General features: G+C 42.4%; 2 protein-coding genes across 5 annotated transcripts in view; one reads left to right on the plus strand and one right to left on the minus strand.

Moving 5' to 3' along the window:
* Positions 1 to 12,493, minus strand: part of sun1b (Sad1 and UNC84 domain containing 1b) — a 29,991-nt gene extending 17,498 nt beyond the window's left edge. Inside the window, exons 1-2 of one of the 4 annotated variants that reach the window (XM_080044119.1) lie at positions 9,269 to 9,484; positions 4,845 to 4,942 (exon numbers count right to left, since the gene is read on the minus strand). In XM_080044119.1, the coding sequence (XP_079900245.1) occupies positions 4,845 to 4,927 (83 nt within the window). In that variant the 5' untranslated portion in view covers positions 4,928 to 4,942; positions 9,269 to 9,484. Of the gene's footprint in view, positions 1 to 4,844; positions 4,943 to 5,438; positions 5,729 to 9,268; positions 9,485 to 12,352 lie in introns of those variants that run through there. The other 3 variants (XM_080044118.1, XM_080044121.1, XM_080044120.1) reach the window with 3 other exon arrangements.
* An 845-nt stretch (positions 12,494 to 13,338) lies between these two features.
* Positions 13,339 to 14,439, plus strand: LOC307262681 (uncharacterized protein). The gene is made up of 5 exons (XM_080043637.1): positions 13,339 to 13,466; positions 13,556 to 13,591; positions 13,790 to 13,942; positions 14,027 to 14,145; positions 14,262 to 14,439. Exons 1-5 carry the CDS (start codon positions 13,397 to 13,399, stop codon positions 14,385 to 14,387), a joined length of 504 nt encoding a protein of 167 aa, XP_079899763.1. The 5' UTR covers positions 13,339 to 13,396; the 3' UTR covers positions 14,388 to 14,439.
* Positions 14,440 to 14,765: the final 326 nt, after the last annotated feature.

A 14,765-nucleotide genomic window follows, 5' to 3' on the forward strand; every position in this document is an offset into this window, starting at 1 on the left:
ATTTACCAGAGGCCGGGGCACTGGGAGTCTGGGAGTGAGCGGAGAGCCTTTGAATTTCCATCCAGCTATCTCTCGGTGGATAAAATTTGGCACTGATTAGGATCGTTCCTGCCCACTCTCATTTTCCCTCCCACAGACAGCACTTTCCTTCTGTCCCACTCACTCTCTCTCTCTCTCTCTATGTGGTGTCCTTTGCTCTCTATCTCATGGCCATATAGTCAGAGTGCCATTTTATGTTGGTGTGATTGCCATGGAGACCACTCTAAACAGCTCCATGGCTTGAGAGAGAGAGAGAGAGAGAGAGAGAGAGAGAGAGAGGATTGCAATCAGTAGCAGAACTGGATACATGATGCATTTCCAAACAGACAGAAGTTGTAATAAACACAAACCAACACAAGCCAGGCTGATACACAGGAACAGAAATGCTTCCGACGTGTAAAACACCTCAACATAATGTATGAAGTAACCATTTCAAACAGGGCTGTGACGGGATAGACTTTTTCTTCCTGCGGTTATCACTCAACATATCAGCACGGTCATTTGTAATGGACTGTCCATACTGTGTTTCAACCTGCATGATAGGGTGCAGTTGAAATGGAGAGTGAATTAGCCTAACAAATACTTAAATAGGCTATTGAAAGCCATGAACGGAAGGCAGTAGGTGACAAATACTATTTTTAAATGTGTACATTTCATACAAAACTTTTACAAAATGTAACTTCATTAGTAAAGAAACAAAAGAACAACGGTGATAGATAGTGGTTATAACACCAAATGGGTTTATTGCGTTATTGTTACAGCCCTAGTTTCAAGAGGCAAAAAAAAAAAAAAACAGTTAAAGAAATGTTTGTGTGTTGTCATGGGTAACTCTGGCACAGGCTCAGTCTCCAGAACCTAACGGCTGTCATTTGCCTAGCACTTGACCAGTGGTGTGCACGTGTTCTGACACACTCTCAGACCAGATGTCAAAACAACTGTGGACAACCCCCACTGTGTTCACAGTTCGAGCCTGATTTACTTGCATCCCTGAACCTTGTCTTGCAGAGCGTGCATGTGCAAATGTCACAGCAACAAATACATTCCATACACTCTCTCAATTTGATTTTAGTCAGTTTTCTAAAAAATTAAACTTTAAATTAAGGAGAAAACATTGCTTTTTCAAATACTTGTTCAATTTTGCGATTTTTGACTATTTGCTTCCATAACATGTTTTCTTTCATACTGGTGAAAATAAAAAGGTACATTTAGGTATTTATTTTACTTAAACTTGTCTGTTTGCATCTGCATATGGAACGATTATTAACGGCCATTATCTCAAGTTCAATTTTTCTCAATACTCTGAACCAAATAATAATCCATGATCCTTCTTAGTTTAATTCTGAAGGTAATTACAGAAGGAGTTGTTCAATAGTAGATATAATACATATAAGACATATAATATAGGTAAATTCAACCAGTTTTAGACTTGAAAATTAGCGGTTTGACACAGTTTCAACAGATCATTATGAGGATGGGAGGTCAAGTTTATGTTTCCTATCCTCTTATCTCTTAGATTTTTTGTTATCTTTTCCCCAGGTGTCTGCTGCTGCTGTTCACAGACAGCCACATTCAGCATCAGATAACTCCATCACTGCTCTCTGTCACAGTTCAGTTATCACTCATGATGGAAAAACACTCCAACCCCAGCCCCAATGACCCACTTCCACCATCAGAAAATATGGAAGGGTCTGTGTGAAGACATTGACAAAGTCCATCTGTCTCTCAACACGTGGAAAAGATCAATGCTGAACCACGCTGTCAAGACTAAAATGACAAAACGTTATCCATGCAGTTATTCTATAAACTGTAGTAGCTCATGTTTGTCCACTGGTGGCGTACCAGAGAACTTTTGTACATGTGTGCTTTAGTATGACCAGTGCAAAGATGACTAAACTAAAAATTATGATATTACACTTTAATTACCTTGATAACATCTTCATCCAATTCCAGCACATGTCTACCTTTGAATTAGCATCCTGGGTTTTTCTTCCGTTTAATGAAAGGTTTGTCAAAATAGCTTTGCTAAGAAGAACTAAAGAATTTGATGTTTTCTTCTAAAAGAGCTTTATTATCTTGATGAGAAATACCCAGAATTCTGCCCCAGAATTAATCAAACATTTTCTCAACTGTTTTGATCCAAGGGCAAAAGCAGTTTGATAATGAAAAAAACCGCACAAATTAGATGTGACATCTCAGATTAGAACTTGAAAAATAGAACCTTGCTTATAAAACCCAAGAATTGAAGATTCAAATCCACACAATAAAAACTTAATATCTCCAATATGACACAGATAATGTGATATATAATAATAATAATAATAATATAATAATTGATCAAACAATGAGATTATAGTTGTCAATCTGATCTAGTATGACCTCGCAGCATCCCTTGATAAAATCATTGAATCAGTCCAGTAAAGAGGAAAGTGAAAGCAACTGTGAGGAAGTGAAAGAGCTCATACATCAAATCCACAGCTAAAACACATTGACAGGTTATAAATCCATTAATAAAAGCATTACGCTTGATATATATACACAATATTAATTACATGAAGACAAGGTTTGGGGTCCAATTTGTAATGGTCTCTCGCTGGTGTGTGTGTGTGGGAGTTGTGAGTGTGGACAAAAACAGCACGTGATTAGCTGGCCTCCTCTCTCCCCCTTTCCCTTGAGCCAGTCAATGCCACACAAGTTGTCGCTGCTCTTTTGAGTTTTGACAACAGATGGGCCAACCGCCTCTTGTCACCTGACCCTGTCCGTCTCTGCCCTGCTCTCTTGTATTCACCGCCAGGCCGCAGACGACATATACAGACACCCTGTGAAGTCGGACCAAATTCAACTGTCAGACTCTGATGGGTTAAGCTTTCTGAACTTTGAACTAGTAGAAAAATAGGCCATTTAGTGACTGGCTGTTCTGCTATTTACTTAGAATATAAAGTCAAAGTCAAATGTATTTCTATAGCACATTTAAAAACAACATCAGCTGACCAAAGTGCTGTACAAGATACAATACAAAACAAAAAAAGATACATGAAAATATATATATTTTTTTTTTTAAACGTAGAAGTGTCAATAATATATAAACCACGAGATAAAGACAGTTGGCTGTTTTAAAATGTCATCAAACCGTTTCTGGGGAGAATTGAGAAAGAATCATTTAGACGCTCGGCAGCAGTGAACACAGGCCAAGATAAAAGCACCGATCTCTCAACTAGCTGCGGTCAAAGAAGCAGAAACTATTAGTGTAATCCTGGGATCAGGGCCACTGGTTGTGACTGTGTGAGGTTCATTAATAGCTTCTCAGCTGACTGCATTCAAAAAGGAACACGATTAGCTTGTTCCAGGCCCTTCAGTCTCTACCTGGCAGATTCCAACACCGTGTCAAACGGGCTTTTGTGTTTTCTTTGCCTCGATCCACGTTGTGAGTCATAAGACTGGATTCTTCATTACTGGAACTTTTTGAGCAACAAATATGAACTGAGATTAATCTTAATTCCTCCCAATAAAGTCATTTCTGATTCCATGAGGGTGTTATTTATTTAATTTCTTTTAGCCATTTATGACATGATACAACATTAGCATACTTTTTATTCTAGTTCTCAAGATGAAAGACTTTCCATAGTGGAATGCCATTTTTTCCACACTTGATATAATGTCACGTATGATTACCTTGAGACTGTGGCCTGAAGTTATTCAACTCAAATGGGGGGAAAAAAAAGAACTCAATGGTAGTTTTCACAATTTGCTCTGCATTTCCGCAACACAAAGTTGTTAAAGTATTGCGAGGTATTTGTTCAAACTAGTCTTCTTGTTTTAGAAGAAACATTCCTACTTTCACTTTGAATGATGGGTCTCTTGCTCTTTCAGGTCATGCCACTCTCCCACTAAAAGTCAAAAAGTGAGTTAAGACCTACACACACCCAAATACCTTTCTCTGTTCTGAGAGCTGCCGGCATCAACAGTGACAGTGCTGAAGACAACAACATTCCTTCACATGCCAAGACCTTCCTGTCGAAGTGTGGACCACACCTAACAACATATCATCTGCAACGAGTAGCCCGAGAAATGATGCATGGAGCTGGTAAACGATGGACCAGGTCGGTGAGGTGTATCTTAAGCTGACTATGCTGACTTCAAAAGCTGAAAGTTTGGGTCAAGAAATCTAGAGTAGTTACATGCTCTGTGTTGTACCCTGTGCGAGCCTCCCCAGTGCACACACTCCAACTGAATCACGAGGCTGAGTCATCAAAACCACAACCACCGGATTTTTATGAGTTTAACTTACTTTGAAAAACCTCGGAAAGTAAAAGAAATACAACAACAATGTAATCAAAAGTCAATTTAACCAAGGTTTAAGATGTAATTCGTCGCTACTTTCCAATCTAACTGGCACGGAAGGCTGGACTATCAAAGCTGCATCCTAAAAACAACAAACAGTCTTCTCATATGACACAGAAAGCTAGCAGACAAATGGTGAGTGCCAAACAACCCCTGGCATCATGTGCACGCTTAAACCTACTGTTTTATTACACTATCATAGTGAAATGAGTTAACACAGACAGTAAACATAGCATCAGGGTTGACATACAGAGCTCCATATAGCATATGAAACAAATAGAATAAGGAGTGGCTGGTTTGACGTCACACATGCAAATTCCTACAACTGTGCCACATTCAGACTTAACACTGTGAGCGACACGTAAGGGACACAATTAACAGACAGGGTGTTAGATGAAGTGCCATAGAGCTGACTGTTTGACGAAGCAGCCAGCGCACAGCAGCAGCGTATAGCAATGAGGTCTCACCTGAGAGAGTAGGTATAGCCCGTGTTGTCTGGAGCACACTGTGGCGGCGTATATGTGTGCAGTTGGGAAAAATCCATGGTCATTCTTCGTTGTTCAGACTGCAAGAGTCAGGACGCAAAGGGACAGGCATCTTTAAGCCAAAGCTTAAGTTGCAGAGGGATAACAAGCAAAACTAAACTCCACACACACACACACACACACTCACAAAGACACATGCACTGCCCTGTTCAGCCTGTCTCTATGCAGCAGACAAATTAGTCCTGCTAATGAGCTCCGGTTCTGCAACTGTGCAATTCTATTTTGGAAAGAAAAAACTGATTCAGAACCGCATGTACACTAAATACAGTACAACACTGGTAAATTCCCCCTGCTTCTTCTCGAATGAATGCTATAGCGCTATTCACTGGGCTGCTCTCCAGGAAAAAAAACACAAGCACCGGTTATAACTGCTAGTCTGCTACACTGTACAACCATGTCATAGAGCCCCGGGCACAGGCAGGTCCTAATGAGAGCTGAGCACTGGACATTCCTTTTCCCTTAGGAGCACAAACAATGCTACTGTGGTGCTAACAGTGGACGAGAGTTGGCCCGAACCTCTTCCTGCATGTTGACGGAGCCTACGGACGCCAGTAGAAGCTGGAATGAATGACTCGTCTCTTCTCCTCCGCTCGACAAAACAGGCTGAAAGTGACAGGAAAAGGGCTGCTGGGGAAAGTGGACAAAAAGAATGACGATCCTCTCCTGTCGTACTGGGTTGTACTCCGCACCATGGGCAGCTATACTCCGACAGTCAGTGACTTACTGGTTAGGCTTCCACGTTCAAACAGAGCACTATTACGAAACAGCCAAGTCAAACTGCGAGGGGTGGGGTTTGAGTTTCTGGCAGTGAGCGGGAAACAACTGGCCTGAGGGGTTGAGCTTCTCATAGTAAAACCTGCTGTGCAAATGCTGTAACCATAATACACTCCGGTTGCCAGTTAATTAGCTTCCCCTATAGTTCAAACTGATGCAGTCTAAGAAAACTGCCGTGCAATAAATCCTGACAGGAGGTTGTTGTTCTATTATTTGATCTTATCTGATTTAGATAAGTGAGGGGAGAGGTGGACTAAATCTGTGGTTCCCAACATAGCGGTCAGCCCCCCAAAAAGGACAACATAATCTATCTGTCATGTCGTGAGTAAAGTTGAATGAACACCTTTTTATTGTTGAACAGTTTCAACAAAACGAAACAAAAGCAACTATTGTAACCTTGATGATGGAAGTATATTGGAAGACTGAGTAACTACTGGGAATATCATTTTTCTATGCGGCCAAAACTTCCGTCAATTTCCTGAGCAAGGAAAGAGTAAGGACTAAGGAGGGAACTCCTACTCTTAACTTACTTACTTACTTACTTACTACTTAATACACAAACTCTGTTCTCCGGGAGTAAAAAAAAAAGTGCGTGTGGCAAATAAACAGATGGCTTTTCCTAAAATCCACCACCAAAATCTCAATCCTTAATCTTAAATCAAATCAATTCAAATCCGCATCCTAGTCTCCAAGCCCAAAAGAGGGATAAACGGAATCAAATAGCCAAAAGCTGAGCGGACTACTATAATTCAGACAGGATTATTACTTTTCTTCTTCTTTTTTACTTGTCAACTGGTGCTATATGAAGCATGATGCTGTACTAAATATGGGCACTGCAAAATCAAATACTGTGGCGTGTAGAGACGGGAGTCGGAGGCGGAGTGTCAAAAGACGGAGCTAACTGCTTTAATGACATTAATACACTTGTCGAGTAACAACAACGGAGCAGACAGTAAACTCTTGATAGTCTCAAAACGCCAACAAGACAAAACAGGAAATTCCCCCAGTCATAACAGTTCCCCCGGAACCCCGGAACTTCAGTTCCATAGGTGAATTATGTAAGATCACTACACAAGCCCCCCCAGAATTCACCCATAGTCAAAGTCCCCGTGCCGGAAAGGCACGATGGCCCGGCCGCGACTAGAACGAGTGGCAGGGGCCGAAGAGGGGAGGGGCGTGGTGGGTGCGGCAGGACCAAGCCCAGGACTGGGCGGCAACGGCACCGACAAGGCGGCAGGGAGCCCAGCGGGGCGTGGCAACGGGGGGCGTCCACGGCGCGGAGCCTGGGCCAACTCCAACGGTCTGGAAATGTCCACGTGGGCAGGCTTGATCCTGTCGACAGAGACAGTCTCGGGCCTACCACCGACGTCCACGACCAGGCTCTTATCCCCGTGTTGCAAGACCCTAAACGGCCCGTCATAGGGGGGGCGCAACGGTCCACGGTGGGCGTCGTGGCGGATGAACACAAACTCCGCCGTGTGCAGATTGGGTGGCACCAGGGAAACGGGGGTGCAGTGATGCGAAGTGGGGACGGGTGCGAACTGCTTGGCGACCTCCAGCAGAGAGGACCGCTGCCTGGCCGCCGACCAGGGTGTTGTGGCGTTCGGAATGAAATCCCCTGGAACTCGGAGCACCTGACCGTAGACTAACTCGGCAGACGAGGACTGCAGGTCCTCCTTAGGCGCCGTCCGGAGCCCCAGCATCACCCAGGGAAGTTTGTCCAACCAGTTGCCGTCCGTCAAACTGGCACGCAAGGCCGCCTTCATGGAGCGATGGAACCGCTCGCACAAACCATTAGCCTGAGGATGGTATGCGGTAGTGCGATGCAGTTTAACCCCCAGATCCTTGGCAACCACATTCCAGATCTCCGAGGTAAACTGTGCACCCCGGTCGGAGGAGAGGTCCGAAGGTGTCCCAAAGCGCGCGACCCACGTGCCGATAAACGCACGGGCCACATCGGAAGACGATGTCGAGGTGAGTGGCACAGCTTCAGGCCAACGCGTCGTCCTGTCCACCATCGTGAGGAGGTGGGTGAAACCATGCGAAGGGGGGAGTGGCCCCACCAGGTCGATGTTGACATGGTCGAACCTCCTACCAGGGACGACGAATGGCTCCAACGGGGCCTTGGTGTGGCGGTGCACTTTTGCACGCTGACAGGACACACACGAGTCGACCCAGGCCCGTACGTCCTTCTTCAGTCCTTTCCAGACAAACTTCTGAGAGACCAGCCTCACGGACGCCCTCCTACCGGGATGGGACAGGCCGTGTATTGCCTCGAAAACAGCCCGCTGCCAGCCGGCAGGGACCAGTGGCCTGGGCTGGCCGGTGGAGAGGTCACACCATAACCTGACCCCTGAGTCGCCGATCGCCACTTTTTCCAGGCGCAGCCCGGTGTCGGAGTCTTTGAGGGACTGAAAACCGTGGTCCGTGGCCTGTTCCGCACTCATACGCGAGTAGTCGAGATCCAGCTGCACCGCGCCGACGATCACGTCGGGGTCACCAATGTGGCGTGTAGAGACGGGAGTCGGAGGCGGAGTGTCAAAAGACGGAGCTAACTGCTTTAATGACATTAATACACTTGTCGAGTAACAACAACGGAGCAGACAGTAAACTCTTGATAGTCTCAAAACGCCAACAAGACAAAACAGGAAATTCCCCCAGTCATAACAGTTCCCCCGGAACCCCGGAACTTCAGTTCCATAGGTGAATTATGTAAGATCACTACAATACCAACGTTCTACAGTGCATCTCTTGTGCTAGAACTGACCACAGCTGCTTCCTATAAAAAGAGCAACGTATGTAGCCTATATGCTCTGCTGAAGGAGACTTTTTATTTATGTTCTAGCGTTTAATCCTTGAGCTCACATAATGCAAGAGACAGGTTCAACCAAAGCAGTCACACACACACACACACACACACACACACACACACACACACACACACACACACACACACACACACACACACACACACACGCAGTCTAAACACGCGACACAGTGACACCTTTCCCACAGTGATTGTTTTGTCCTCCTAATGTTTTGCTGGCTCCGTTGACGCAGAACCACCTGCCAGGAAAGGGGATCGCTTCTGCGTCCCGAAAACAGCGTTCCGATAACACATAGTTTAGTTTAATAATAATAGCAGATAGTGTCCGGCCAAATGACATAGCCTACAAGCCCAGTTACATTCTCCTATTGCCCTGCGCTAAATTTAGACGCCATGTATTTAGACAACACCGTCACTCACGAAAGCACAGACTTACAGGCTCGTGCAACAACGAAATATTTCCATGTATTATAGCCTATCACCACACAGACTCACTTAACATTGCTCAGTCAAAGCACGTACTCTGTGGTTTCTCTTGCATACTGATAACACATACTATGTCCGATATGTCGCAGATGTGTAGAAATCACCTTAGAAAACAAGGCCTGAGATTGCGTACGTTGTGGGTAAAGGAGCTCAGCGAGGACAAAACAAATCTGAAGAGAAAACCCAAAATGACACGTTCGCAACAGAAAGAAATTCAGCTACATGACAGGATGGTATTTATAGTAGCATGCCAACTTGCCCGCGTGGTAAGAGACCATATGTTATTATTCTTAAGAGCGTAGTCCAAAGGAAAAAGATCCACTCATTACTATCACGGGTGATGCGCAAACTCCTGCCAGCATCCCGACGCACGGGAACCGAAGGGTTACTTATCGATGCGGACCCACATAGCCTATATCCTTGACGTTATCGTTGTAGTAAAAAGAAAAAGGCAAAAGTTTACAAGTAGCTTGGCAATGTTATGCTAGTGCACAACAAGCAGATTTCCAAAATGGCTTCCCAGGCGTAACAAAGCCAGAAGGATAGCTGCTGAGCCGATCCTCCCACTCCGAGCCCCTCTATTGTGGGCCAGGGCGCACACTTTGAATCTATTGGAGGACAGCAGCACTGCTGCAACGGCACACACCGGACTGCTGCTGGAGCTCCGTGCATTGCCAGGGATCACAGTCACACTATTGTTAGAGTTGACATTGAACCCATGGAAGAGATAAAAAAAAAAAAAAGTCCTCGTATATCACATCTGTCGTAAAAACAAACTCAAACACACTTCTGACAGCATGAATGATTGATGACAAAATACCGGTAATAACATCAACAATATAATAATAACAAAGCAATAATAATAATAATAATAATAATAATAATAATAATAATAATAATAATAATAATAATAATAATAATAAGCTTACAGATAGTTTTGACCTGCACATAAAAGGTCTCAGAACCTTTAAAATACTCAGCATTTATAATTAACAGTATAATATAAACTGACCCTATAGCTCTCTACAACGCTTATGGCCCAGATTGGTTGAATGATCATTATGATACATCTGAAAATATGATGCATTGTTATAAATCAACCCCTTGCACACACGTGTTTTCAGTTGTGTCTGATTAACATATTCGGTTGGAGCTTTTATAGTTTATGATAAGAAACTTCATTGTTCCATATGGAAACAAAAGTGGCAATGCACCTACAAACATGCATTACATAAATGATATGCACAAATGTTCTGTGCATCTCTGACAAGTGACCAAGGATTTTTAATATAGAAGTTGGAGGTAGTTTTGTTCTTTTTTCCTGATTTTCTTCCTGGCTGCTGGAGTGAAGTCAGTATGCACTACTAAGAATACAAAAATTGTGAATTGTCCTGGAACAAAGTTATAAAGCCCAGGAAGTCCCAAACAATTATTTCTTATTTTGCCGGATGCAATGTGTAAAAACACATCTTCTTATCTTTTGTAGGGCTGCAACTAACGATTATTTTGATAATCGATTAATCTGTCGATTATTTTCTCGATTATTAATCGATTAGTGTTTGGTCCGTAAAATGTCAGAAAATGGTGAAAAATGTTGATACATTTTCCAAAGCCCATGTTGACGTCCTCTAATATTGTTATGTCCAAAACACACAGATATTTCAGTTTACTGTCATAATAGGATTAAAGAAACCAGAAAATATTCACATTGGAGAAGTTGAAATCAGAGAATTTGGACATCTTTTATTCAAAAATTACTCAAAACGATTAATCGATTATCAAAATAGTTGTTGATTACTTTAATAATCGATTAATAATCGATTCGTCGATTAATCGTTGCAGCTCTAATCTTTTGTGCATAATATAGAACCTTGAAAGCAACATAATGTAACACACTGAAAAGGGAGGAACAAATACTGTATGTGTGGTGATACTTTTACTTTTGATACTTAACAAGACAAACAAGAAGCACATTTGAATCTGACTCCTATAATTAAAATGATGGGAGCATATAAGGTCTTGGGGAAGGCGCCATCTGCTGGACAGCAGCCTGTACACTTTATTTTTATGAACTTGAGATCCCGTTATCATGGTCTTAAATGGGACCTTTGGACTTCTGCTGCATGCCTCCAGAAACTTAACAACAGAGTTGTTCACACCCTGTATTAGCCTTGATAAGACCTGTATCATAATTTTCTCATTGAGTATCCGTCATTGCATATCATGTGAGCAATATCCAGTGGTGGAAGGAGTATTCATTAAGTGAAATTGTCAACACCAACACCTAGACTACAATATAAAAAAATACCCTATAACAAACAGTCCATTATATCAAATAACCTATAACAAGCAGTCATATTGCATTTAGGTGAGAGTATAAAAGTAGCAGTTTTTCAATTTCAAGTAGGCCTACTTCATAGTTAGGTAGGCCTAGTTAAGTGCAGTGGTTAGTAGTCAGGTCCTTAGAGCAGGTGACATGGAGTCATGAGATGATTAAGTTTTTCTACAAAACTGTAGACATTTTGGGACTTTTTTTAGGCCATAATAATCCATTATTTATATGAAACCATGTTAGGCATTTCTGGGGGAAATATAATTTGGTGGAACTGCTAACAGCAGACATCTGAAACGTGAACAAGGGCTCCAACCAAAACTCTTATAAACTCTTATAAAGAGGCACAAACCAGAAGTCATAGCATGTGCATTTTAAGATAAATGTTAATCTGAGGAGAAGGCTAGCCTTACTAGAAGCTGTAGCTGTATACTACGATTACTAAGCCTAGTAGACTTTGTAGCAGAGTAGATATGTCCATGGTAGATATGCTATAAAGTAGCAGAAAGTGAAGTAGGCTACAAGCTACAACACTGCGAGTGTCTCCCGGATTTGAATGATAAAACACGGAAGTGTAGCTTTCAGGGTCGAAGCCCCTGCCTTTGCATAGATAGCTACTCTGATTTTGCAGATGTGACGTTCAAGGAAGTGACCAGCAGCCACCCCACACAGGCTTTGTTAAAATTAAATAATAAGCATCCCCAGTGGGATTACATTAGTGACAGTGGTGTGTGTTCAGTGAATCCATAGACAAACTGTGTCGTCACCATGAAATACATTATAGCCTAGCCCCCCTGCTGCTACTGCACTGGGCAGGAAAAACTAAAGCTGAAGTTAGTCACCAGGTTTCAAAAACTTAAATATAGGCTACTGCACCACACAACAAAGCGATAAGCAGCTTACTATCCGAAAAATTCACTGGACAAAGGTTGTATAGCCTCTTGTGACAGTTCATTATAGCACACGTGAAGTGCATTTATAGATATCAATACAGAGGTTAAGACTACTTACATGTTGTCCCTGGCAGCGGGTTATAGAGGGCACGCACTGCTGACAGTCAAATTGGTTAATCTTCCAGTTGGTTGAATCCAGTTCGTTTAAGCTTCACGAGCAGTTGCACATCTACTCCCCTGAAAAGAAGAGGACTTCGCTCAGTTCTAACGTTCGCCTTTCCCGCACACAGTCATACTTTCCGTTGCTACCACCGGCGTCACATGTGTCATTCCATATATGGTGAAGATGACCATATATGGGATCTGTCAAAAAAAAGAAAAAAAATTTAAACTGGCTATTGATATAAAACAGCGCCACTATGTGGCCGCTGACAGGAACAACGACTAAACTAGGTGAAAGAATTGTAGGCCTATTATTATTTCAAAACTAGCCTGCTACTTCTACCCTACTAGGCCCAGCAGTGGTGTAATGTAGGCCTACATTTAGCCAAATGTTTTAGGCTTACAAAATAGAGATAGGCCTCCTTGTAGCCTACTTTACTTGAGTATTTCAATTGTATGCAACTTTAAACTTCTATGATCACTAGCCTACATTTTATAGGATATTGTAGGCCAATTTAAACTCCACTTTATTTGTTTAACAGCTTCAGCTATAATTCAGATTACAATTTGTAGGGTACCCGGCTACCCCCTTCTGTCCAGTGAAGACCATGTATCTCCAGATTTGGTTATTTTGAATGTTTCTGATAAAATAAAGGATTACTTTTTTATGGGTTGGGAAAAAACTTCTTACAGTAACTTATCTCTTACATCTGGTATTGTTCTATATCTAGGGTACTTTCAGACCCCCGTAAAAAAGACCAGCAATAGGCCTACTAACTCTGTGTTAATTATCTTTATATAGTATGAGAAAAACCTGAAAAACTGGACACCTGTCGTCTGTGGAATGATGTGATCCCATTGTCCTCGAGATCACATGACCACGTTACCTGAAAGGGAAGATGACGCGGCTTGTGCACAGTTGATTGCTCTGCCTCTATGTCTCTTACAGTGAGAGAGTTGTCAGTTCACAGTGTTCTTGTTTGGTCTCCAGTCGACAACTATGAGAACCTTGCTCTTGATAGTGTGCATGTGCTGCATTCTTCCTGTGCAGCCTAATGACGTGGAACGCTGTAAGTAAATTAAACTCTGCTAACTTTTACCCCAGTTTGCTCTCTGTGGATAGTTTCTCACCGCTTGTTGATGTTTTTCTTTTGAACAGATGCCTTTTGTGAGAGTTGTCTGGGAGCAGCACGAGGTATTGTGGACTAGTCTACCCTCCTTAGAGCAAGACACAATGTTAAAAAAGAAATGATACTGAGCTAAAGTGAAACTTATTTTGACTCCATAGTTTCCTATAACCTTGTGTCACTCACTTCTTCCCTGTATGATTTTGAATTCTCTCCTAAGAAATACAAAGTATAATTGAAAGCTCATGTTGTTTACCACACTCCAGAGATTGAGAAAGCCATGAAGGAAGCCCCAGCTGAGATGAGACAGACAGTAGTCAAGAACCTCATCGGTGGAGGGGTTTGTGAGAAACTGCAGTCCTACAACCATGGCCATGTCTCGAAGGACAGAATGAAATCCTCCTGCATGCGCTTGTTGGGTAAGATCAGGGGGGACTGTTAAACTGAACTAATGGATTTGCACCTTTTCCACTCACTCATTGATCATTTATTTTTGAATCCAGATTCTCATCATGACCAGTTCTATGAAGCTTTGTTGAATAAAGAACCAAAGCGTCTGGATATAGTCTTGTGTTATGAACAATCCCCAGCATGTGTAGGGGTGAAACGCAAGTCTTTTGAGGTATGGCCGTGGGTAAATTGCCAATTGTGAAACTTATAAACATTGATATCTATCTGTTTAAACATAACACTACATTCCTCCTAGGAGAACTAACATTGTTGAACTTTGTCTGACAGGTTCCCAATGAGAAAGCCTTTAGAGACAGTGACATTGAAGCTCTACTTCAGGCCAACAAGGATAAGGTGCGCATTGCTCAACCAACACATTCAGGTTCACCTGAGCATTCAAGAGACGAGTTGTGAAAACAGTGACGTCACTTTTGCATGCTACTGGATGTGTAAGGACTTTTGTTATGATACAGTGTGAGTTTATACAGTGTCAGTATAATAAAGACATAATTGAAAAAACTTGTCCTGGTGTGTGTGTGTGTGTGGGGAGAGGGGGGGTGGGGGTTGTTCTGCTCCATTTATGTAGCCTACTCAGTATGTCAAGTTCTCCATAAGCCCACTGCGTAGAGTAGATTGAAGATTGAATGCACCTTTATTTAAGAATATGTTCCATGTTACCACAATATAATATTAAAATAGGCTATTAAACATCAACGAAGTTGATTTTGACACAGAGTCCATCCCAAAATTTGAATTTAATCCAAATACCAAAAGTTTTGTTCCAAACTAATT

The sequence above is a fragment of the Ammodytes marinus genome (assembly GCF_949987685.1).
Source record: "Ammodytes marinus genome assembly, chromosome: 16".
NCBI lineage: Eukaryota > Metazoa > Chordata > Actinopteri > Uranoscopiformes > Ammodytidae > Ammodytes > Ammodytes marinus.

Coding starts and splice junctions, on each gene's coding strand:
- LOC307262681 (XM_080043637.1), top strand. CDS start 13,397: ATGAGAACCTTGCTCTTGATAGTGTGCATGTGCTGCATTCTTCCTGTG. Junction 13,467..13,555: donor GCCTAATGACGTGGAACGCT/GTAAGTAAATTA, acceptor TCTTTTGAACAG/ATGCCTTTTGTGAGAGTTGT. Junction 14,146..14,261: donor TGAAACGCAAGTCTTTTGAG/GTATGGCCGTGG, acceptor TTTGTCTGACAG/GTTCCCAATGAGAAAGCCTT.